The 26,887-nt window shown below is 38.0% G+C and overlaps 1 protein-coding gene across 1 annotated transcript in view; it reads left to right on the plus strand.

The window, feature by feature from the left end:
• Positions 1–967: 967 nt before the first annotated feature.
• Positions 968–26,887, plus strand: part of FBXO28 (F-box protein 28) — a 31,211-nt gene continuing 5,291 nt past the window's right edge. Inside the window, exons 1-4 of the mRNA XM_027122281.1 lie at positions 968–1,267; positions 11,891–12,000; positions 15,647–15,785; positions 25,565–25,760. Of these exons, the coding sequence (XP_026978082.1) occupies positions 1,001–1,267; positions 11,891–12,000; positions 15,647–15,785; positions 25,565–25,760 (712 nt within the window). The 5' untranslated portion in view covers positions 968–1,000. The remainder of the gene's footprint in view (positions 1,268–11,890; positions 12,001–15,646; positions 15,786–25,564; positions 25,761–26,887) is intronic.

Here is a 26,887-nt window from a genome sequence, read left to right on the forward strand (position 1 = left end):
CATTATGTTATGTCCTTTTTAAGATAACACATCAGGAGCTGTATAATATCCATTTCCCCCCATGACTCATGATGTCAATTTTGATCATTTGGTGTGGTGGTGTCCATCAAATTTCACTATTGTAAATCTTTTTATTTTGTAATTGATAGGTAATTTATGGGGATTATTTTGAGACTATGTAAATATTATATTCCACATCACACCTTTACTTTCTAGTTTTGGCATCTTTTGATGATTCTTGCCTAAATCAATTTTTTATTGAGATACAATTCACGTATTATAAAATTCACTATTTGAAAGTGTACAGTTCATTGGTTTTTAGTATATTCACGAAGTTGTGCACCAATCACCATTATCTAATTCCCGAACATTTCGTCACCCCAGAAAGAAACCTTTCACCCCTTAGCAGTCATTCCCCTTTCCTTTGCTCTTTCCAGCCCCTGGGAACCACTATCTACTTTCTGTCTTTGTCGATTTGGCTATTTCAGACATTTCATATCAACGGATTCATACAATACGTGGTCCTTTGTGTCTGGCTTCTTTAATTGAACATGTATTCAGAGTTCATTCATATGGTAGTTTTAATCAATCCCTCATTCCTTTTTACCTAAATCAATTATTACTATGGTTCTTGAAAAATGATGATACTCTACATCATTCCATCGACACTTACTAGTTAACATAATTTTTATCTCCGTTTATCAGGAAAGCACTTTAAGAAAATTGGAAGCACTTTAAGAAAATTGCACGATGAAGTTCATTTTAGACAGGGTTCCCTTGCCCTCAAGTCGTTTCCAATCTTAGAAGAAAGCGCTTACAAAGACTATCTTTCTTCTCTGCTTCCCACTTGAACAAGCAGCGATGTGCCTCTCTCGTCTGTCATCCACGGGCTCCTCCCCCTTCTCCAGGTGCCCCTCCCCGGCGGCTCAAGAGGCGGAAGTGACGTACAGGAAGTGTCCCTCTTCCCCTTGCTGTGGGAGGAAGGAATCAAACCCCCAAGATGGCGGCGGCGTCGGAGGAGCGGATGGCTGAGGAAGGAGGCGGTGGCCACGGCGACGGCGGCTCCCCTTCGGCCATCGGCTCTACCCAGCGACTTCCCCCACCTCCCCCGCCCCAGGCCCCGCAGCCGGGGTCCCAGGCTCCCCCGGTCCCGGCGCTGGCTCCGGACCAGCTGCCTCAAAACAACACGCTCGTGGCGCTGCCCATCGTAGCCATCGAAAACATCCTCAGCTTTATGTCCTACGACGAAATTAGCCAGCTCCGCCTGGTGAGGCCCCCACGGGACCCCCGCCGCCCTCTCCGCCGGGCCGAGGTTTGGGGAGGGCCCGAGAGGGAAAGAGCGTTCCCCGGGGAGGGAGCCCCTTGGGAGCCGCAGCCGGCGCCAGAGCACCGAGTGCGCCCCTCCCGCCCCAAAATCTCTGTCGGGACCGGTCCGCGGGTCTTGTCCGGATTTTGCCCTTGCTTTGGGGCTGGGGGCGACTGCGTGCGGGAACTTGGCCTTGGGGGGCTCCGTGCCCCCCACCCGGAAGCGGGGCCGCGGCCGGGGAGGCAGCGGGAGCTGGGCTTCCCACCTCCTCCCGACCTGAATGTGGACCCCGGAGGGGTCTCGCCACCTGCCCTTTGTATATCACCCTCCAGCCCCCGGCCGGAGTTAGGGGGCCAGCACTCCGAAGTAGGCGAGATGATCCCAGCCAGGTTTGGTTTGTCTGCGAGAATAACGTATTGTTACCCCGCCCCCCCCCCCCCCCGCTAAGTTTTTTTGTTGCAGAAAATAAAGTCGGATCGGTCGGTCCTCCCAAAAGCCGGTAGAGGTTTGGAGGAATTGGAACGTAGCCTCAACCCCAGCGCCCTAGTTGACCAGTAAAGTAGAGCCCTGAGAAGTGACTATTCCGGCTTTGCCTCACCCCTGATACTTCCCACCCATAGTGAAGCAACTTGCCCCTTGAGAAGGTTTTTCTTCTTTCCTGCAGTTCGTTTTCTAACTAGTGATTTACGCCCACCCACCAGCTTTAGGAGAGGTTTTATACCTTAAAATCACAGTAGTTTAGTCCATGATTTATGAAAATAAATTGCCATTGGGATTTTCTTCATTCCAGAAGTTTCACTGAAGGTTTGATGAATATCTTAGTTCAGTCAGGTATTTTGCTTCCTTTCAGTGAATTTAAGTGGTAAGGAAATTGAAGGAGGTGGACATTTTGAAATGATTGCAGACCGATTCTGTGTGGAAGCTAAATCTGTGGTCGGGTTGTTTTTAAGAGGACAAAGACATGTTGCTGAATGTGCTGTGTATAGCATTTTCTTAATAATCAATATGCCATATTTTAGGTGTACACCTCCAATCTAAAATTGATTATAATTGTATTTCTGAAAGTATACTTATTTTTTAAAGGAAGGTTGTAAATATTCATTCAAACTGGTGGACAGTTGCGTTTTTTTCTTGTCAACACAGCACATTAACCATGCCAGTCTGCAGGATGGAAAATTCTTCATTTGAAAAGTGATATTTCAAAATGATTGTCCCTTAATTTCCAGGACATGTCATCCAGAATTTCTTGTAGAATCTTAAATATTCCTTCAGATTTTTATAAAGGATGATGTTTGATCAGAATTCATGGTATACATTCCTGGTGTCTGGAAATTGGGCATAGCATTTGATTGAATTGAGCCTTTCAGCCAGACAATGCCTTTGTAAAGCTTGGGATGTTCACAGTTCTGTTTTATAAGTGTTGAGGAAAACTGGGGGGGTTTGTTCATTTGTTGGTCATTTTATTTTTTAAAAAATTAAAAACATTTTTAAATGGGGGAAAACCAGCCTGTCCTAGGGGACAAAGTTAAAAACACACCCCACAATTTATTAGTAAATGACATCTCTTTCAAGTGAAGTATTCAGCTGCATTCTTCATTTTTAAGTAGTTTTCTATTCTAGTGTTTTAAAGATACAAATTTGTAGTTTCAAAGATTTTTTCCATAAGGAGTCCATTACCACCCCTCCACTAAGGAGTCCCTTGCCACCCCTCCACTCCTACCCCCCAAAAAGATTCTGCTGCCAGTTTTACATCTTAAAAGATGGGTTTTTTTCCTCTGCTTTAGTAATGGGGAACTATTTCTTATTCCTTTCTTAAGGTTAATGGATAATTCTTAGATTAAATGGATAATCTTTTGTGGGGATTTGGAAGTGTCTTTGGTTGTAGATTCATTGGTTTGATGTCATAAGGTACAATTCAAGTAACATGAAAGATTCTTTCTTGCCACTAGATGTCAGCATTAATTTAATTACGATCATTTAATGAAATTGGCTGCCTAGAGATAGTGCTTGTTAGGTCTTTTACAGGCCTTTTCTCATTTAAGTGACCATTTATACCTAAATGCTGTTTGCCAGAAAATCAGTAGCAGTGTGTGTGCTGCTATCTGGCATACAAATTACATAATTTCTTGAGTGGAGTTAGGTTGGATATAATTGGAAGAGAGTGATATTAATTAAGAACAGAATTGGTTTCCATAAAGCTAAATGTCAACTATTCAATGGTTGATGAGCTAATTTATTTATTTTTCAGGTGTTTCTTTTTTCTTCCTTCCCAATTTACTTGCCTTATTAGGACCTCAGTCATAACTATTGTTAGCACCTAAATTAGAGGACAGGTGCTTGATCCATGTGCTTAACCACTCTGTATTTTCTTGAAAGGATTTGCTCTAAGTTGAAATGGCTAAAATAACATTTTTCAATTGCAGTTTAGTTGATAATTTGCTTCCTGTTGCCATGAATTATTGAAGTTTGACTCTCCAATTTAGTTATTTCCAAGGGACTGTCCAAATGCCTTATTAAATTGGATTTTGTTTTGTTTTTTCTGCCATTGACTATTTGCTCCAAAAATGTACATGGAACTTGGAAATCCTGGTTACATAAAAATAACTCTTTAAATATTTAACTTCTCCAATATATTTAAAATTAATTGGATGAACACAACTTTTGAAATGACAAAACATGTACTTTGAGTTGTTCTGCCAATAAATCACACAAGTTTGCGCTGATGCAGCATTAGATTGTCACCTAGGCCTCCTTGGCAGGTATGAGAGTTTTTGAAACAAGTGGCACAGGTTAAGAAGTGAGGTCCTACGGCTGGTTACAGAGCAGATCAAAGCTAACTTTAAACGTATAACTTTGACTCATGCATACAGTGTTCTCGCTCACTGAAAAAATGAGTATGGGAGGCTTTAAAAGCTGTCTTAGGGAATTCCCTGGTGGCCCAGTGGTTAGGACTCCCCCTTTCACAGGGGGTTGGGGTTCAATCCCTGGTCGGGGAACTGAGATCCTGGAAGCTGCGTGGCACAACCAAAAAAAAAAAAAAAAAAGTTGTTTTAGAGAGATCCTATCATACCTTCTCCTCTGTGATTCTAGTGGAGCTCCTATAAAGTTAATGGAATCCTATTAGTGGTTCGGGACAAATTTGACTAAAAGTTAAATTCAGAAGTCCTGCTTATTATCTGGAATGAAATTTTCCAGTTGGTAACAAGGTACATAAATATATGCTTTTGTCCCAAGATATTTCTCTAAAGCACTGTATCTAGTTAAGTCTATTACCCATTTCTAGTTCCTTTTACATCTTTTCTTCAAATGTGTTTGAAAACTTCAGTTGTAGAGAGGGTTGATTGGTAGAAAATATGAAGGAAAATGGGAAACCATTACTTGTTTTTTTGAGTAGGCAAGCTGTCTTCCTCCTATCTCTTGCTCTATACCAGTAGTTCTCAAATTTTTTTGTCTCGGGACCCCTTTACACTCTTAAAAGTTATTGAGGACCCTAAGAGCTTACCTTTGAAAAGTCTAGAAAACACAAGAATACACAATGCACAATTCCCTTAGCTGTCATCACATGTCATGTTACCTCTAGAAAATTCTGCTGTATCTTGTGAGAGAATAAGCATGAAAATGGCAAATAACATCTTAGTATTATGAAAATGGTTTAGCTTCACAAACTCTTGAAAGGATCTTGGGAATCCCAAGGGTCACATACTTTGAGGACCACTGCTCTGTATCGCTGTATTATAGAAAATACACTCTCTGCATTGCTGGGGTTTTTTTTTTCCCCTACCATGTCATCAGGTTATTGATTTTATTAACAGGTACTTAAGTATAGGTAAGAAATTATAATATTTTGGGGACAGTTCACTCCTGCACAGTCTCAAAGCAAAGGTGTTCAATCAGTAACCCTGTCCACAGTATCATCATTGAGACAGAATGTAAACACCTTCCTTGAGCACATTTACAAAGCACTAGGACAACAAATGCATAGTAGTAAATACAAGAATGTAGAGGTTACTCAGGAGAGGCTTCCTCAAGATCATGAATTTTCATCCAGTCAGAGGTAGAAGAACATTCCCAGCAGAAAAAAGGCATGTAATTATCCTAATTGTTTTGCTCAGGCTAATATTAAAATATATATTTTCTTTCCAAGTGAATATTTAGGGAGGACACCCAGAGAATTTTTAATTTGTTGTAATTTTTTTTACCAGCAGACGATTGAGAATTAACTCTGTCTCTCTCTATATATAGTATTGTATCTTAAACAATCCATGCCAGGTAGATAGAATTTTTTATAAAAGATTAAAGCATTCTTACGAAAGAGGGGGCAAGTTGTATCAATATTTTTAATAGGTAAGGGAAATTAAGAGGAGTTCACTGAAAAAAACAAATAGGCCTGGCTCATTCATTGTTCATCTTTTAAATGATTTTATCACCTGTCATTAACTGTTTGCCACATTTGCTTTATCTCTTTCACTTGTATGCTTATTCACCATTAGAAAGTAAGGTGCAAATATAATGACATTTACCCCTGAATACTTCTTCTATATAATCACAATATCATCACTTCCAAGGGATTTAATATTACATTTTATATTCAGATTTTTCAGTTGTCCTCAAAATATTTTTTTATAGCTTGGAGGGGTTGGGGAGGTAGTTAAGGTTCTTTAATCTAATAAAACATTAGACTCTTTAATCTAGAAAATTCCTCCCACTTTTTCACTGTTTTCATTCTTTCATGACTTTTTGAAGAATCCAGCCCAGATGGCTTGTCAAATGTTCTACACAGCAGATTTGTCTGACTGAGAGGATTATAGGAAGATCTTGGTCTAGCTCCATCTCTAAACTTTAGTAGTGTAGTAGGAACCCCCCACTAATGTCCTTAAAATAAAGAAGTCCTACTTTCTAGACTAGTGCCAACAGTTTCTATAGCAGTGGAGTATTATTTGAGACTCTAATCAGTTGAGAATAATTAGGATAATCATTTCGATCTGTATAGCTACTGATCACTAAATTTAAAAAGATGCAAATCAGAAGACCTGGATTCTTTTTTTTCCCCCCACATAGCTTGGTTTTTATTGAGGTGCTGTCCTAGGCACGTCTCCAATCCTTCAAATAATCTTGTGCAGCCAATACAAAAAAATGAGGAAACTGAGAGTAATCCATATTAAAGTCCATATTAGACTGATACATATATATGTATATCTATAAACAATGAGTATCTATTTGCTAGAAGACCCTTATTCTTCATTTCATTTTTTGCCCCTGAGTAGCTGGATGACCTTGGACAAGTCATATAAATTCTTAAGGCCTCAGTTTTCTCACTGTTAAAAGAAAGGACAGGTTCTGGTGTCTACATCCCTTTCAGTTCAAGGGTCTAATAAGCAGCCTAATCTTTGATAGTAGCTTCCTAATTAATTGGAGAAAAACATGAACTGTTCATTTGAAAACTGTAGAGCATGAAATGAGTACATAAAAATGTGATTCCATTACAGTATTTCCTTGATTCCAAGGTATAGTTTCATATTTTAACTTTTTTTATTTCCTGTATTTTTTTGGTCGCGCTGCATGGCATGCAGGATCTTAGTTCCCTAACCAGGGATAGAACCCAAGCCTCCCCACAGTGGACGTGCAGTGTCTTAACCACTGGACTGCCTGGGAAGTCCCCATTTTAACATTTTTGAAATGAGAATGCATCTTGATCAAATTGCATATATATTATTGTGGCAGTACTTTTTTCTTCTTCCAGAAGAGCTTTTATTAAATTGATAACATATCTTAAAGTCTTTACAGCGTCTTAAACAAAATTGAAGAAGCCCAGCATACTATATTTCAAGGCATCTAAGATATCTGAGAAAGAAATGCTGGCAATTATATTGTAATATATCATATATTGGAAGACCATTCCACTGTCAAATGTTAAAAGATGAAAAATGTACATCTTAGAGTCAACTAAGATTTTATATTAGAGATTAGGTTTGACAGGAAAAGTGTGCATTTCATGGATTTATGGCGTATGTGTCTTGCATTAAGAAGGGCCATAGTGGCACAACAAAAAAGATTTCTAAATAAACACAAGTGAAGAAAAATTTTTATTACTGACCACTTAAGTTAGAAAATGATAAAAAGAATAAACATGGGGGCTTCCCTGGTGGCGCAGTGGTTGGGAATCTGCCTGCCAATGCAGGGGACAGGGGTTCGAGCCCTGGTCTGGGAGGATCCCACATGCCGCGGAGCGGCTGGGCCCGTGAGCCACGGCTGCTGAGCCTGCGTGTCTGGAGCCTGTGCTCCGCAGCAGGAGAGGCCGCGATAGTGAGAGGCCCGTGCACCGCGATGAAGAGTGGCCCCCGCTTGCCACAGCTAGAGAGAGCCCTCGCACAGAAGCGAAGACCCAACACAGCAAAAATAGATAAATTAATTAATAAACTCCTACCCCCAACATTTAAAATAAAAAAGAATAAACATGGCATTTTAAATCTTGAAGTAATTAACAAAGAAAAAACAAATCTGTTCTTCATACTAGAGCAGCAAATAACAGAGGGGCCAAGCTAAACGTCTTCATTGTAGACTGATTTGTTCCATTAGTTCCCTTTTGTTTTTATAGTATATATTTTCCTAATCTCTAAATACACTGGTTGTTTTTGACATAGTCATCATCTTTGTATATCAGATTCTAGAATTTTATTTTTCTGTCTTGGGTAAATTGCCAAATTGCTAGGATTTTTGTTTTGTTTTAATAACTGGAGAAATGAAATTTCTTCCCTTTAGCCTTGGGAAATAATTAAAATATCCCCAAATTTAGAGCTACACTTTAAATAAGATAATTTTGTTTTGCAAGTTAACATACATTGGCAGCAGTTAACATTAAAGTGCTCACCTTGGGGAAAATTAGTGTATTGCTGTTTTTCAGAGGTCACTTTGCTTCCTTCTGAATCCTAAACAAAAGATAGATATATGCTCTATCGTGTCTTTGTTTTTATGCTCTCGGTCAGTCAGTGCTTATCGAACATTTATGAATGGAATAATACCACATTAAATACTGTTATTTTCCTACAATATTGACTAATGCTTCAAATCTTTTTGGCTTTTGTGGTGCTCTTCTAGTTTGTCTTTGTGACCTCCTATTTTCTAATTTTTTTTTTTTTTAGTTGAAGTATAGTTGATTTACAGTATTCGTTTTAGATGCATATTTTCTGATCTTTTTTTTATCAGCTTTTAGTTATAATGGTCAGTTGAGGCTCCATTTATAAGCCTCTGTTTTCTTGTCTTTTACTTCATTTGGGATTCATCTGCAGTGGTTTCAGCTATCTTCATGTGAAATTTCCAGAACCATATCTTTAGTCTTAACATTACAGTTGCTTACAGAAAATGACCAATCAGCTGTACCAATACTAGATCTCTCCCAAAATGGGTGATCTTTTTCCTTTTAAACTTACTTCTCATTACTGTCTGATTTTCCTGCTCAAAACATGAGAGATTTTATTCCTCTCAGCTTTGCCTACATATCTGATCTGTCTTCAGAAGTAGTTTGCTTGCTAATGGTTTATTCCTTCCAGGCTTTGTGCCTTTGTTCTGTCAGTATTAACTTGGCAGTCCTTGCTTGTCCTCTCTTCCTTTAAAGCCTAGTTCAAATCTTGTATCATGTGAAGTCTCTTGGTTGACCTTACCTGGTTCCCCAGTCAGTTGTATACTCATACTAGTCAGTACTCATTCCGTTGCATTTCTAGATTATTAAGAGATACCTAAATTCTAGTATTTAGCTAGATTCAGTGCAGCAAAATTCTAGTATAATAAAATAATTTAGAAACTACCTTGGAAATTAGTACAGCAGTAATTGACCTTAATTTTTCACTTTGTAAATAAACTTTTTTTTTCAGTTTTGAGATGTAATTGATATATAGCACTGTATAAGTTTAAGGTGTACAGAATAATGATTTGACTTTTAAAAAATCAGGAAATCATCACCACAGTGGGTTTAGTTCCAGTATTTAACTCAGAAATTATCAAAGAGGTTATAGAGTCCACAAATAGAAAAAGTATTTTTCTACAAAGTTGTGTTAGAGGGTGTCTCACATCAAGTAGTTTTAACAACGTTAACAACAATGCAACCCCCAATTTTTATTCCTCAGAGGCACCACTTTCAAGTCTTTGGGTTGTTTGTCTTCTATTTGATAATATCTGTTGACTTCCTACTACGAACGATGAGAATTTAGCCTGCTTTATTCCCCCTCATCACACACAAAAAGACATACTCTCTTTTCCTTCCTCCAGTAACATGATAAAATTTCTTTTTTCCTCACATAAAGTTCAGTACCAGTGTTCATGGCAACGTGTTTACGCAGGATGAGGGCACTGGTTCTCATTTGTGGTCCAGGTTTACCAGAGGGGTTTCCAAGACCCTTTCAGGGAGTCTATACAATATAAAATATTTTCATTACTTTACTAATATATTATTTGCAATTTTCACTCTCTTTAATGCAGAAGAAGCAGATATGAAAATTCACTTGTTTCTGTTAAACCACGGATCAGAGATTTGTAAAAATGTAACTCATTAAATATTTTGTTTTAGAAACAGTTACTTATGTTAATACATATTGGGTTTATTTTTTTTTCAGTAGACACTGAACAAATGTTTATAACTTACTAGTTAGAAATAGATTCCACCGTATTTTAAAATATAATTTTTTAGAATTACTCTTAGTATCAGTACTTAAACCTTATTATGTTTTCATTTACTTTGAAATGAAAAGAACTGTTTACCTTCATACGTTTCATTTGCCATACTGGGATTTAGGGAATAGCTAGTATTTAATATTAGAGTATCAAAACCTTTATTAGCTCAACCCAGTTTACCAGAATTTTTGTCCCTATAATCTCAGGAGAAAGCAAACTTGTATCAAAAGTTTCATCAGTATTTCAAGTATTTGTCAAGCATTTGTTTTTAGGTGCTATGAGAGATAGAAGCATAAGACAGCCCTTGCCTAATTGACTTAGCCTTGATGTAGATTTATCTCAATAATATCTCAGTGTTGCACTTTCAGCAACACCTATACAGTGAGAATTAACGACCAGGTTGATCACTTTGAGTCACTGCAAAATACTCAGGAAACAAAGAACAAATGTATTTTGTGTAGTAGGTTTCATTAAGATAAAAAAGATACTGGGATATCTCAGAAATATAAGAACTAAGTATATGAAGCAAAGTTTTCAAATTAGTGGTAAGTTAAACAAAATCTATTTAACATAATTTTTTTTTTTTTTTTTTTTGCGGTACGCGGGCCTCTCACTGTTGGGGCCTCTCCTGTTGCGGAGCACAGGCTCCGGACGTGCAGGCTCAGCGGCCATGGCTCACGGGCCCAGCTGCTCCGCGGCATGTGGGACCCTCCCGGACCGGGGCACGAACCCGTGTCCCCTGCATCGGCAGGCGGACTCTCAACCACTGCGCCAGCAGGGAAGCCCAATTTAACATAATTTTTATATAGCACTTTATAATTTACCAAGTGATTTAGTGTGTGTTATTTAATCCTAATGACATCCCTATATAGTAGATACTATCCATATTTTACAGATGTCTGATTCAGGCTTTCAAATAGAAGCTGACTTGCTCAAGGATGTATATTGGTTGGAGTCAAATTTAGGTGTTGTGACTTCAGATCCTGTACTTTTTTTTTTTTTTTTTTGCGGTATGTGGGCCTCTCACTGTTGTGGCCTGTCCCATTGCGGAGCACAGGCTCCAGACGCACAGGCTCAACGGCCATGGCTCACAGGCCTAGCCGCTCCGCAGCATGTGGGATCTTCCCGGACTGGGGCACGAACCCGTGTACCCTGCATTGGCAGGCGGACTCTCAACCACTGCACCACCAGGGAAGCCCCAGATCCTGTACTTTTTTTGTATAAAGACACCATGTTTTTAAAGGATTCAAAGTAGTTAGGTTTCTGCTGTACATGTTGAAATATTTTGGAGGATATGACAGTATCTAGTATAGGCTTTGGCCATCATAATCTGTCATACTTAACCCAAATCACTAGAAGAAATAATTAAAAACTGTCATTCTGGTTATAGATCATAAAAACTTTGTGAGCAGTTAGACTTAAGTTTGAATATGTTTTTGGCCAAAGGAGAACTTTCTTATTTCAAACTGTTAAAAACCTTCAAAGATGTTGCTTTAATGGTCATCAGGATTATAGTCTCTGACCATAAAAGCAGGGATACATCCAGAACATTCAACAAATACCTAAAGACTCGGCACTTCCACTGCAGGGGGCACGGGTTCAATCCCTGGTGAGGGAACCAAGATCCTGCAAGCCATGTCTCACAGCCAAAAAAATTAAAAAAAAAAAAAAAATATATATATATATATATATATATTTTAAGGAGTAAAGTATTCCTTGCCTACACATAATACTAATTCCTTGCCTACACATAATACTAATTTTTAAATGCAATATTGTAATTTACAATTTACATATAGCAAACTGGGGAATAATACTGGCACAGAGAATTTTGAACCATCAGTTATGAGCCTAATTTAATTGTTACCAATTTGGTTTTTACTTTTTACAATTCTTCTTTCTCATTCTCTCTTCCCATAGGTTTGTAAAAGAATGGACTTGGTCTGCCAGAGAATGTTGAATCAGGGATTTCTAAAAGTGGAGAGGTACCATAATCTATGTCAGAAACAAGTTAAAGCACAACTCCCAAGGTATGTTATGGTTAGCATTGGCAATAATTTACAATTGGGGATTTTGTTTGTTTCTTGATTTTTGTTTGTTTGTTTGTTTTTAATCTCACTAAGGGTTTACTTGGGTTAAATGGTTTCCAAATTTTTGTAGCAAAGGGTACACAGATCACAATAAATCATTTTACTATGGTTTGTTCAACTCTCACCATATCTGTTCAACATTTTGGTTCAAACTAGGGCATTTAGGCAAGAAAATGAAATAAAAAGCATCCAGATTGAAAAGGAAGAAGTAAAATTCTCTATTCACAGATGATACAATCTTGTATACACATGATGTTGTATATAAAATACATTAATTATTAGAGCTAGAAATGAGCTCAGCAGGGATCCTGGATACAAGATTAGTACACAAAAATCAATTGTATTGGGACTTCCCTGGTGGTCCAGCGGTTAAGTCTCTGTGCTCCCAATGCAGAGGGCCTAGGTTCAATCCCTGGTCATGGAACTAGATCCCACATGCTGCAACTAAAGAAAGATCCCGTGTCTCACAACTAAGACCCAGCACAGCCAAATAAATAAATAAATAAATAAAATAAATAAATGTATGTATAATCCTATGCACTAGCAATAAACAATCCAAAAATGAAGTTAAGACAATTCCATTTACAATAGCGTCAAAAAGAATTTAAAAAACTTAGTAATGAATATAACCAAAAAAGTATAAAACTTGTATATTAAAAACCACAAAACACTGTTAAAAGAAATTAAAGCAGACTTAAATAAACGGAAAGGCATTCTATGTTCATGGATTGGAAGATTTCATATTAAGATGGTAATACTCCTCAAATTGATATATATATATTCAGTGCAACCCCTGTCAAAATCCTAGCAGTCTTTTTGCAGAAATTGACAGGCTGACCCTGTAATTCCTATAGAATTGCAAAAGGCGCAGAAATCAAAACAATCTTGAAAAAGAGCAAAATTGGAAGACTACCATTTCCCAGTTTCAGAACTTACTACAAAGTTACAATAATCAAGAGTATGGTGCTGGCATAAGGATAGACATATAGGGACTTCCCTGGTGGCGCAGTGGTTAAGAATCTGCCTGCTGCACCCTGGTCTGGGAGGATCCTACGTGCCGCAGAGCAACTGAGCCTGTGTGCCGCGGCTACTGGGCCTGCGCTGTGGAGCCTGCGAGCCACAGCTGCTGAAGCCCATGAGCCTGGAGCCTGTGCTTCACAGCAGGGGAAGCCACCACAGTGGGAAGCCCGCGCACCGCAGCACGGAGTAGCCCTCACTCACTGCAACTGCAGAGGGCCTGTGCACAGCAATGAAGACCCAACGCAGCCAGAAATAAAACAAATAAATAAAAAATTTTTTTAAAAAAAGGAATCTGCCTGCCAATGCAGGGGTCACAGGTTCGATCTATGGACTAGGAAGATCCCACATGCTGCGGAGCAGCTAAACCCGTGTGCCACAACTACTGAAGCCCACGCGCCTAGAGCCCGTGCTCCACAACAAGAGAAGCCACCACAGTGAGAAGCCCGCGCACCTCAATGAAGAGTAGCCCCTGCTCGCCACAACTAGAGAAAGCCCACATGCAGCAACAAAGACCCAACACAGCCAAAAAATAAATTAATTTTAAAAGAAAGGATAGACATACAGATCAATGGAATAGAACTGAGAGTCCAGAAAGTGAACCCTTAAATTTTTAGTCAATTGATTTTCAATAAGAATGCCAAGAAAATTCAATGATGAAGGATTAGTGTTTTCAACAAATAACACTGGGACAAAAGAATGAAGTTGGAAACCTTTCTCAAACCATATACAAAAATTAACTGAAAATGAATTACAGGCTTAAGTGTAAATGTCACTGCTGTATTATAAAACCTTGAGAGGAAAACATAGTCATAAACCTTCATGAACTTGCATTAGGCAGTGGTTTTTTAGATACAACACCAAAAGCACAAGTAACAAAAGAAAAAAGTAGACAAACGAGAATTCATCAAAGTTTAAAATTTCTGTGCCTCAAAGGACACCATCCAGAAAATGAAAAGACAGCCTGCAGAATGGGAGAAGACATTTGCAGCTCATATATCTGTTAGAGGACTTATATCCAGATTGTATTAGAAACTCTTATAACTCAACAATAAAAAGATAAATAACCCCAATTTGAAAGTGGGCAAAGGATTCGATAGAAATTTCTCCAAAGAAGATACACTAAAGGCCAAAAAGCCCATCAAAGATACTCAGCATCATTAGTCATCAGGGCATTGCAAATCAAAATAGTATGGGATACTGGTTTACACCCACTAGGATGGATGGCTAAAATTTAAAAAGACAAATGTTGGGAAGGAGGTGGACAAATTGGAATTTTCACATGTTACTGGTGAGATTATAAAATGGTGCAGCCACTTTACAAAACAGTTTCTCAAAAAGTTAAACATAGAGTCACCAAATGACCCAGCAGTTTCACTCCTAAGTATATACTCAGGAGAAGTGAAAATATGTCTACACAAAAACTTGTACACACATATTTATAGCAGCATTATTCATCATAGCCAAAAAGTGGAAACAACCCAAAGGTCCATCAACAGATGAATGGAGAATCAAAATAATGGTATGTCCATATAATAGAATATTATTCAGCAATAAAAAGGAATGAAGAACTACTGAGACGTGCTACAACATGGATGAACCTTGAAAACTATGCGAACTGAAAGAAGATAGACACAGAACACCACATAATATTATGATTATGATTCCAGTTATCTGAAGTGTCCACAATAGGCAAATCCATAGAAACCGAAAGTAAATTAGTTCTTGCCAGGGGCTGGGTAATGGGAGTGATTGATAATGGTTACAGGCTTGCTTTCTTTTTTTTTTTTTTTAAATATCTTTATTGGAGTATAATTGCTTTACAATGTCTTGTTAGTTTCTGCTGTACAACAAAGTGAATCAGCTGTATGTATACATATATCCCCATATCCCCTCCCTCTTGTGTCTCCCTCCCACCCTCCCTCCCTATCCCACCCCTCTAGGTTGTCACAAAGCATCGAGCTGATCTCCCTGTGCTATGCAGCAGCTTCCCACTAGCCATCCATTTTACATTTGGTAGTGTATATATGTCGATGCTACTCTCTCCCTTCATCCCAGCTTCCCCTTGGCTTTCTTTTTGTGATAATGAAAATGTTCTGAAATTGGATAGTGGTGATGGGAACACAACTGTGAATATAGTAAAAACTACTAAATTGTACCCTTTAAAAGTGAATTTTATTGTATGTGAATTATGTCTCAATAAAACTTTTTAAAAGTTTAAATGAGCTGATTTTGTGGGCAAAAATATATGGTTTCTTGTCTTTATGTCCATGTGTAATTCTTTCATTAATTTCTCTAATAGCCATTAGGCTAGACAAAGCCAAAGAACAAAACAAAAAAAAAACTAATTTTTTTCAAATATTTTATCAGTGAGTATTGGATTAATCCTTGGCAAGGATTTCTAAACAGTGATTCATTTATCATGACAGTTAAACAAATTATGACCCAATTGTAGATTTCTAAATTAATGTGTAAATGTTAAACTTACATTAAGGCATTTTGTTTGGTTAACATTGTAGTCCACAGTACTTCTTTTAATGGTTGCCTTTTTTTTTTTTTTTTTTGGTAGGAGAGAGTCAGAAAGGAGAAACCATTCATTAGCTCGTCATGCAGACATCCTCGCTGCTGTTGAAACAAGGCTGTCTCTCTTAAATATGACTTTCATGAAGTATGTGGATTCCAATCTCTGTTGCTTCATCCCAGGAAAGGTAAAATAGAATCCCTTACCTAGAACAGCTGGATTGCACTATGTAAACTTTAAATTATTATAAAGTTACAGAGTGATTTTTTTAAATAATAGAATTATTTCTACTTCTTTGGATGCACTTCTATGAATGGCTTTGTTTAGCTTCTGTGCAACAACATATACATATGTATCATTTATGTGATCTTTATATTTAAAATTATGATTTTGAAATATACTGTAGAAGTGCTACTGTTCTTTAGAAAAGCTTTTTAAGGGTTCATACTCAAGAAAAAATTTTGCACTTTTACTTTTTGTTAAGATGCCAGAGATACAGCAATGAATAGGATAGGTATTGTCCCTGCCTTCAAGATTGTTATAATTTGGGGGAGGTGGAGTAGGAAAGACAAGCTGGTTTGGTTTTGTTTGAGAAATGTTTCATGAAGACAACTTACAAACTTCCAGATCTGACAAGAATAGATAATTACTGTGTAACAGTATACTCAGAGCTAAGTAATAGTGCTGTTTAACACAGAAATAAGTATATTGTGATATATTTATTGTTACTAAGTTAATAAAGATCCCAGCGTTCAACACACTACTCATACCTTCACTAGTATCTTGCTTCTTGAATTGAGTGTAAATTCAGAATGAAATAATGTCTATATCTTTTTATGTCCAAGAGATGGAGGTAGAATTAAAGATCATTTTGCTACTTAGTTGATACTGGCAAAAGGTTCCCTTAACATGGTTGGAACTAATTAATACCTAGTAAAATTTGAATGTTCTCTTTTTGTTATTTCCATAGATAATTAACATTGGCAATATTTTTAATGTACTTTCTCCATTTTCAACTTTCTGTGACGTACGCTGGGAGCCAGAGGAGTCCTGTTTCTTTTTGTTTGTTTTTGTTTTTGCGGTACGCGGGCCTCTCACTGTTGTGGCCTCTCCCGTTGTGGAGCACAGGCTCCAGACGCGCAGGCTCAGCGGCCATGGCTCACGGGCCCAGCCGCTCCGCGGCATGCGGGATCTTCCCGGACCAGGGCACGAACCCGTGTCCCCTGCATCGGCAGGCGGACTCTCAACCACTGCGCCACCAGGGAATCCCTCCTGTTTCTTATTTAAAGTATACTTTGGTATAGCGCACTTCCCTCATTAGCTACCGATGCTTCTGCACGGTACTATAAAAGAGTGACCGGGGCCTTCCCTGGTGGCGCAGTGGTTGAGAGTCCGCCTGCCAATGCAGGGGACACGGGTTCGTGCCCCGGTCCGGGAAGATCTGACGTGCCGCGGAGCGGCTGGGCCCGTGAGCCATGGCCGCTGAGCCTGCGCGTCTGGAGCCTGTGCTCCGCAACGGGAGAGGCCCGCGTACCGCAAAAACAAAAACAAACAAACAAAAAATAACAAAAAATATAAATAAATGAAAGGGACCGGTTAGAAACTTTAGATTCTGATTCTTATGCCAGATTTTATCCAGGTCTGATTCATAGGCCTTAACTCTTAGGTGTTCCTGGGATGTTCACTGAACTAGAATAGGTTGTCTCCTGTAGCCTTGTAGTTTTTATTGCCTATCATAAGGTTGTGAATAGTTAAGACGCATCTCCAAGCTTCATAACCTTAGAGACAATTCAGTCAGTTGTTAACGAGAGTTGAGTAGTTTGCAGCGAAGTCCTTATGGCCTGCAAAGCCAAAGATATTTTAGTACCTGACCTTTGCAGAAGTTGCCCATCTTTTGTTCTAATTTATCAGGATCATGTGATTAGAATAATATTTACTATCTATACAAATGAAGTTGAATCTAGTTGAGTCCTGCTGGTTTTTTGGAAACCACTTGTCTTTGCTTTTAATTCTAGTACCAACTGAGGTGGTGGTAGCAATGGAGAATGTCTTCAGCTTTCAAGCTGATGTGTATCACCCTGGGCATTTGCTCTGGACAGCTCCTTAACTGAGACCTTTACCTTGCCTGCAGTGGAAAAGTCTTCCATTTTTCCTTCATCGTACCCATTTCTTCCAAAGATCTTATCCTGATTTATTTTTCTCCTACAAATCTGAACTTGACTGGAAAAACAACCCCCAGAAAACAAATAATTTTTGTTTTTATTATCACCTTGGCTTCTTCTCTTTCTTACAAGTGCCATCTATATAGCTTATACCTTGCCTAAAACAACACTGTATACTCAGATTATTACTTTTTATTTTTATGTAGCTGGTACTTTTTAGCTTAGACTAAATCTAAACTGCTAACTTACACAGTTTGCAGTATTTGGGTTGTTTTATTATTGTTCCTTTTTGAACTTCTCATCCTTAAACTTTCACATTCTATCTTCAGAACATAAGGATGTGGCATTAATTTTCTCATCCTTAAGTGAAGACATTCTATAAAATAATTTTCTTTCAGTTTAGCATATAATCTTGATTTGGTGTGTGATTTCTGTGGTAGTTCATTCTTGGTTTTCCCAGGATCTTGCTCCCGGGTTATACTTAAAAGTTCAGGTGCTCTTATACTTTGTAAGAGAACTCTTTTCGTGGTTTTGTATAGAATATATCCATTTTGTTAAAATTCAGGTCTCCAGTAGGGATTTCATCTCACAAATTACTTTTCACAAGTTACTTAAGTGAGTCTGGGTAATATGCACATTAGTTTAAATTAGATTGCCTGATATGTAACAGAATTTTGGACCTTTAACAGTTGGGAAGATTTTTTTCTTTTAATTATTCTCTGAAAGAACAGTTGAGTTTGTTCATAAAATTAAATGGCAGGATGAAGATAGAAGATTAAATATATGTTTACCTCTTAATTTCTCCCAGAACTCTAGTCAGTGGAGTGGAGTAAATGATCTAATTTTTAAAAGGAAAAAAGATAAAGACCCATGAAAATGAGGTCAGAAAGTAGACAGTAGCAACAGAATTTTGGAAGCTGGAGAGTAGATGAATAAATGGTAACTGACTTAGCAGAACTGAGAAAGTTAATTCCTAAACTGGGAGTGGGGGAAGCTGGGAGGCAACCCAGTATGCACAACTGAACCTCTAGAAAATTCTAGGTCGAAAGCTCCAAGCATTTCTGAAAATGGGGCTAAAACAGGAAGGTTGGTTGAGAATCTGTATTTAAGAATGATTTAAACCTATAGGTCCCTTCTCCAGCTCTAAACAAGCTAGATCATTACCCTTCTACTCAGTGAAAACCTAAGGCTTATTCACTGGAGGGGTTTAAAATGGAGTCTCTTGACAAGGAAAGCATACTAATAGCAAGGGCATTAAAAGAAAATCTGTCTAAAGATTAGTTGGGAGTTTGCCACTATGGCTATGGCAGGGATCAGCAAACTTTTTCTGTAAAAGGCCAGATAATAAATATTTTTGGCTTTGTGAACCACATGGTCTGTGTCATGAATACTCAACTCTGAGAAACAGCCGTGATTCTACAACGTGTGGTAAATGAATGGGTGTGTGCTTGTGTTCCAGTAAAAACCTTATTTACAAAAATAGGCACAGGTCAGTTAGGGCCATAGTTGCAGACTCTGACCACTACATTGATGTTGCATTCATCTTTTCTCAGAACTAGAGTTTAGATTCTTAGCTTATTCCTGTATACATTTCTCAAATCTTCTGTCTGACATATAGAAGTCAAACTTTTTATAGTAAGCTCTCGGTCAATATCAGCAGTTCACACATACTGAAAAACGCATGTGAGCAGAGGCCAACTAACCATTCTGGGAGATATAATAATGAAAAAAGACATGAATAATTTCTTCTCTTCACCATTACTAACAGCCCCAGTAACCCTTTCGTGCTTATTGAAACACAAAAGTCAGTGTTTTTATAGTGTAAATGATCATGTAAGATCATGAAGCTAGATTTCCCTGAACAAACATAAAATCTACATATTATGTATTATTGGTTTGTTTTTAACGTTTTTGATGAAGAATAACTGGTGGTGGTCACTTTCTTTATTCCTTTTTTGGGGGGTAACTTTTTGTTTTGATGTATTTTCACATTTACACAAAAATTGCAAAAATATTACAAGGAATTCCCATGTATCTTTTATCCAGGTCAGCAATTATTTACCTTTTGTCTCATTTGCTTTTATTCTCTCTCTATACATATTTTATTTTTTTCTGAACCATTTGAAGATGAGTTGGAGCTACTGTGACCCTATACTCTTAAATATTTCAATGTATTCCCTAAAAACTAGGACGTTTTGTTACTTAACCATAGTACAGATATCAAACTCAGGAAATTTAACATTGATCCAATACACTTAACTAATCAGTAATCTGTATTTAAATTTCATTTCTTATCCCAATAATAGTTTTCCTAGCTATTCTTTTTTTTTTTCTTTTGGCTGCATTGGGTCTTCGTTTGGTGTGTGTGGGCTTTCTCTAGTTGTGGCGAGCGGGAGCTACTCTGGGTTGCGGTGGGCAGGCTTCTCATTGCAGTGGCTTCTCGTTGCGGAGCACAGGCTCTAGGCGCGCGGGCTTCAGTAGCTGCAGCACGCAGACTCAGTAGTTGCAGCACGTGGGCTCAGTAGTTGTGGCTCGTGAGCTCAGTAGTTGTGGCTCATGGGCTCTAGAGCGCAGGCTCAGTAGTTGTGGCACACGGGCTTAGTTGCTCCGTGGCATGTGGGATCTTCCCGGACCAGGGATCAAACCCGTGTCCCCTGCATTGGCAGGCAGATTCCCAACCACTGCGCCACCACGGAAGTCCCCCGAACTATTCTTATTTCTGAGTCCAGAATTCAGTCTAGGATTACACATGGACTTGTTAATCCTCTTTAATGTGAAATAATTCCCTACTCTTTGTGTTTCTTGAGCTTCACATTTTTGAAGGTCATAGGTCAGTTTTTTGAGGAATAAATATCCTTCAATTTGAGTTTACCTAATGCTTCCAGAATATTGTATTTTTGTTTCTCTTAAAATTGGTTTTAATGTGAAGACATTCTTAAAAATTTCTATTACTTGGAAGCATTTCCTCCTTTCACTATGCTGGTCCCCAAGTAAATATATACAGTCCACGAACCTTTAAAATGAAAAAAGAAGAATCAATCTATTCTCATTGATTTTTTTTTTTAGGTCCCTGCTCTTATCCCCCTATACCCCACCTTTCCCACCATCTTGGCTAACTAGGAGTTCTGATCAGCTTTTTGTGTGCTCCATTCTTAAGTATACGCAAGGAGTAGAGAATTGCCAGACTAATATGAAACACAGAATGAAACAAATGGGGAAAAATACACCTTTGAGAAAGCAATACAAGGATATGAAACTTAAAGAAACTGTGACTAATAGTCTAAGAGAAATAAGAAAATAGTCAAACACATGCCATATAAAGAAATATTTACAAATATGGAAGAAACAATTTTAAGTAAAAGGGGCGGAAAGGAAAATTAAGGAAATCTCAAGTGGAACAAAAAGACAGAAAATGAGAACATATGAGGTTCAGTATTTTAATAGGAGCTTTGTTTGCTAAACAGTAGATTAAACAAGATAGAAATTCATCTACAGTAGTAGAAATACTTAAATGATATTCATAGTATGTCATTTATTACTGTGCCAATTTAAACATAAGCATGATATAGTAAACTGCATGTGTTAGAAATATGATAGCTGTTCACATTTGGTTTCTTACCATACTTTTTTAAAACTTAAAAATATGTTCATAACTATTATTTTATTATCTCAAACTTGGGTAGGATTCGGCATGTGGCATATTATTTGAAAGGTGTACAGAGAGCCATTAAAGAGTTTAGGTGACCTGCCTAAAACCTGTGATCTTTACACTGGACACAAGACTCACACGTTACATTCTTGCTGCTAAAGTAATTTTCAGAAAGTGATTAAACCTACTCAGAAATTGAAATGTTTTAAAAATCAGGTAAATACTATGCTTTCTTAATATGTGCCTCTAAAGCCATTGTAGCCACTGATGACTCTGAATGCTAGAAGCAGTTTGGTTCTAACATGCTGTGTCCTTTTTTCCTCACGTTGTCCTTTGCTTATAACTTTTGGACAGAGGAAAGAAAAATTTTTTTTTTTTTTTTTTTTTTTTTTGCGGTACACGGGCCTCTCACTGTTGTGGCCTCTCCCGTTGCGGAGCACAGGCTCCGGACGCGCAGGTTCAGCGGCCATGGCTCACGGGCCCAGCCGCTCCGTGGCATGTGGGATCTTCCCGGACCGGGGCACGAACCCGCGTCCCCTGCATCGGCAGGTGGACCCTCAACCACTGCGCCACCAGGGAAGCCCCAGAAAATATTTTTAATTTTACTGAAAACATGGATGAGTCCATTTAACTAAGTAACCTCTATATAGTAAGCTTTGAAAACATTGTTTCCTAATGGAAGACTTGAACAAATGGAAAGAGATACCTTGCTTTCACACTATATTTAGAAGGCTGAATACAGTAAAGATAAGATTATTTCACAAATTGGTTTACAGATGTGATTTAGTATTAGTAATCCCTATGGAATAGTTTGATATGAAGTTAATTCTGAAGAATCAGGGTTACGGAAGAGGATTCACTGCATAATAAATTTCTTCTAAAAACCCAGAATAAAGGCATGGTACGTAGTAGCACTACATACATGTTGATTTCCTATGCTGTCACCTGTCCATCCACATCATCCATCTCCTCAGTCCACTCCTCCTTTAGTCATGCTCAGACTTCTCTTCCCCATTGAAATTCTGCTTATGTCTCATTGCCAAGTCCTTCATTAGGCCTGCTCAGTTCTCTCAAACAGATCTTATTTCTCTCTTTCTTTTTCACACAGCACTTTGCTTGTACATTGAATTTACTCAGTCTGAGCTAGCCTTTCCTGTGTATGGGTCTTTCACTAAGTCATCTTGCATTGGATAAGATGTATGTTTTATTCATGCTTGAATCATTATAACAGTCATTTCTAGTCTAGTTCAAATATACTGTAAATATTCTTCTGTCTACCAGTATTTATGTACATAAACATAATATAAATAGACCCATTAATAAAGCTGTGGATAAATACTCTTTCAAATATTATGTATTTTTTAAAAATTCCTCTCAATAAAAATTCTGTTAACTGTGACCTTTATATTCAAAATCCAGCCTCTAAAAATCATGTTCTTGTATTGACTTTACCCCTGTGGCTTGTCCCTAAACAGTTTTATTTAGATGGGTTAATATTAAGCAATTTATGATATTTGACCATCTTTATCACTCATTTAACAGATGTTTATTGAGTATCTGCTCTGTGCCAGACACTGCTAGACTGTGGGGATCTGACAGTGAAACTAGGCATGGTCTCTTTAGTTGAGCTTACTATATTATAGGAAGACAGACATTTACAGAAAAATGTAGTACTTAAAACTTGTAATGTGTATTCTGAAGGTAAAATAAAGGATTTGATGAAGATGTTAACATGATTTAAACTGAAAGAGGGTTCAGAAAAGACTGCTTACTCTGAGAAAGTGTTGCTGAGACCTCAAGGATGAGTAAGAAATTCGGGGCTAGAGAAGGTAGGGGAGATATGCAGGGAGAACATTCCAGAAAAGAGATCATAATGTGCAAAAATCCTGAGCAAAAAAGAGAGAGAGGGTTTGATGTAGTTCGAAGAGCTCATGGTTACTTTGTACCTGGAGCTGGAGTATACGGGCATTGAGGCCAGCATAAAATGATACTGGAGTGTCGCAGTACTGATTTATAACACACATGTAAACGCCGATGAACACAGAGCTACTGTGGGTCAGTTAATATCCTAGCACTAGTACACAGACTCTCCGTCAACATGAAGGACCTTGAAAAAAATACTCTATTACCACTTTAGCTTATATATTTTGTAATTAACAATTTTGTAATCATATAAATATTAAGTTGTTTTTTTCCCAAAGCATTGAGCTTATGCTAGCTTCCATAAATTTTTACTGTTTGGAGATACAGATATAGTTTGCACGTTTCTAACCCTTGAACTTAAACAAGCCAAACTGACTCAGACCTTGAAGCCATTGCCATTGTTATCCCTGCTTAAATGCTTTTCTTCCCAGATCTTCCAGTTCCTCATCATCATTCAGTTTTACCTTAAATATGTCAAAGAAGCCTCTCCTGACCAGTAAATGCTTACAGGTTAGGATCTGTTCACATAATTAAATTGTAAGCCCAAGAGAAAGTACTGTTTTCTTCATTTCTTTTTTTTTTAATATACGTAATAGTTCCTAACATGGTAGTTCAGTAAGTTTTTATTGAAAAAAAATGTTATTTTCTTTTGGAATGAGTTCATAATCTAGTAGTAATACCAAAAAATAAATGTATCACTTAACCACTAGTGCCTCAGGATTCTGCCTTTGACTATTCTATTCTGTATCTTCTCCCTTAGCAATGTCAGTCCCTGTTATGCCATTGGCTACTGAGGCCTCTTCATCATTTGGAGTTTCTCTCCTGATCTCCTAACCTGTATCTCCATATATGCCTGCCTGTCTAGTATCACCTGCATGGCCCATGTAATTCAAAACTAGCATATCTCCTATCTTATTACATTTGCCTACATATACACCACCTTAGGCCAAGCCAATTCCTAGTCATCTCTCCAGGCCCACTGACGTGGCCTCTTCTGTGAAGTCTTCTCTGATTCATGATAAAGACACATCCTAACAGTTTAATTTTGCTGACATTTATTTAGCACACATGATGCTAGACTGACAAGGATCATCTCATTGCCCTGAGAGTCTAGAACGTGTTAAGGACTGTAATTTGTCCTGGTACTATTCTGCAAGATTTTATGTTTCTCTAGCAGTACTCAGCAGCCTGAATAAAGGAGAAGAAAAGGCCAGTTATAAATAAGATTGTTCCGTAGTTGGGTACTGGCTAGGTAAATGCAGCAGTGGAAATGAGTGGGATTCAAGGTGGTTTGAGATACTTTGGTGACAGAATGGTTTGGCTGATTTAACCCACAAGTCTTGTGAGGTGAAGACCCATTGGAACAGATATCATCCAGACTGGAGATCTTCAGAGATGTACATTATTATCTTCAGGTCTACGCTGAAGCCATAGGAGAAAGTAGGGCTGACCTCACAGGGATTAAAGCTGAGGGCAGAATGCCTAAGGAAGGTTCAGTTACCATTCCAGCAAGAGAACTAGGAATCAGGACTGTCAGCTTTCTTCTCCATGTATGTATGCCTTGTGTTTCCCCATTGCAATTATTATTAAAATGAAAAAGGATCTCTTGCTACCCTTTGGCGATAACAAGAAAGTGGGCTGTGAGGAGACTTCATTCCAATCCACAGCAAGTCTAAGAGAAACAAAACTTCAAGGATAGAGCAAATAGTGGCGGTGTGAAAGAGAGAAGGAAATCAGGCTGAGTCCCTGGGGCTTTGGGAAACAGATTCAGACTAGAGTGAAGTAGGTTCAGAGGATTAGTAGAATATGGGTTTGGGTAATTCCCCCACCCCGACCCCTACTTGCATACAAGATCTAATCTCTTAGTTTAGTCTTCTAGTTTCTTTTGCAATTTGTATATCCCTCTTTACGTCACTTCTTTACACATCTTTCTCCCCAGTTACACTGATTTCCTTCAGGGCAGGAGCTGTATTTTAATCATCCTGATTCCGTAGCACCAGTAGAGTACAGAAAAGATGCTTAAATAAATATAAATATGAAATGTATAAAGTATTATAACAAGCCCAAAGCCATGTGTTACAGATGGTAATGTTATCAGTGGTCAGTATATCAGTTAAGTCACCTGTAGGTCTTTATAGGAATTGCAAAACAAGCAGTCACTTTGCTCCCTGTTTAGCTGTTTTCTTTAAAAAAAAATAAATCTAAAGTGCTAATGAGAGCTCATTATTTTAGGTGATTGATGAGATTTATCGTGTGTTGAGATATGTCAACTCTACCAGAGCCCCTCAGCGAGCTCATGAAGTACTTCAAGAGTTAAGGGATATTTCCTCCATGGCAATGGAATACTTTGATGAAAAGATTGTTCCAATTCTAAAGAGGAAATTACCAGGATCAGATGTATCTGGAAGACTCATGGGCTCTCCTCCAGGTATCTTTTGTTTATAATACGTTCAGTTTATAATAATGTTCATATTATTATAATGTACATAGATTTGTAATTTGCTTTTTCCCCCCACCACCTAACCGTGTATCTTGAACTTTTCTGGGTCTGTAACTGTATCTGCAACATAATTTTTAATGACAGATTGGGCTACAGACCATAATTTATGTAGCTGATCCGCTGCTGTTAGGCACATTTGTTTCCAGATTTTCAGTATTTGAACTACACTCTGAAGAACAATCTTGCGGCTAAATCTTTGTACATATCCACAACTTTTAACTTGGCTTAAATTTATCAGAGCAAATTGCTGAGTGAAAAGCTATGTATATGTGAATGGTTTTTGATGTTTCTGACTAGTTAGTATTCGTTATCCTATAACAGAATCAAATATACCAGACAAAACCCAAAAAATTCTTCATGGAAATAACCAGTTAATTATTTCAGCCCCTGGAGTATCTGGCTGCTACTTTAGAAGACAGGGTGCATAAGGCTGTTTTGAACATTGTCGGATCCTAGAGATTTGTGTCCTTATCTACTGAAAGAATGAATTGTTCAATATCTTCAACTCTTGCAAATACTTTAAATCTGGGAACAAATTTTTAGTAAAATATTTTGTTCAGATCAGTTAGCTCCCTGGAGTACTCGGTGGGGTAACTGAGTGGCTGTCTGTAATTTAATAATAAAGCTTACAGCATCTCAGCATTAATACATCTATTATTTATTGAGTACCTGTTATGTGCACAGAACTGTACTGTGTCCTGTGGGGACTAAAATGAAGTATAATACATGGTGTCTTCTCTCAAGAATCTTATTATTTCAGAAGGTAAGACATATCCAGACTCAAATTATCGTAGGCAAGAGAAATAGTTTAAAGGAGTGTCCATTTAAATGTCAAATGAGTAGCAGAAAGAATCTTAAGGAAGATAAAATCATCGTTGGCTGGTCTGATTGAGACTTCACAAGAGGTGAGAATTGATCTGAGCCTTGTTAGTTGGCTAAAGGGAAGCAGAGAGAGAAGGAAGAATGCACCAGCTAAGGAAAATATTCTGAGTATTTAAATGTATAAGGAGAAAATTAGCAAGATGGGTTTTAGGGTGTGGATGGATCCATCTGGT

The sequence above is a fragment of the Aethalodelphis obliquidens genome, unplaced genomic scaffold, assembly GCF_003676395.1.
Source record: "Aethalodelphis obliquidens isolate GAN/ISIS:26980383/991018 unplaced genomic scaffold, ASM367639v1 scaffold24, whole genome shotgun sequence".
In the NCBI taxonomy this organism is placed as follows: Eukaryota; Metazoa; Chordata; class Mammalia; order Artiodactyla; family Delphinidae; genus Aethalodelphis; species Aethalodelphis obliquidens.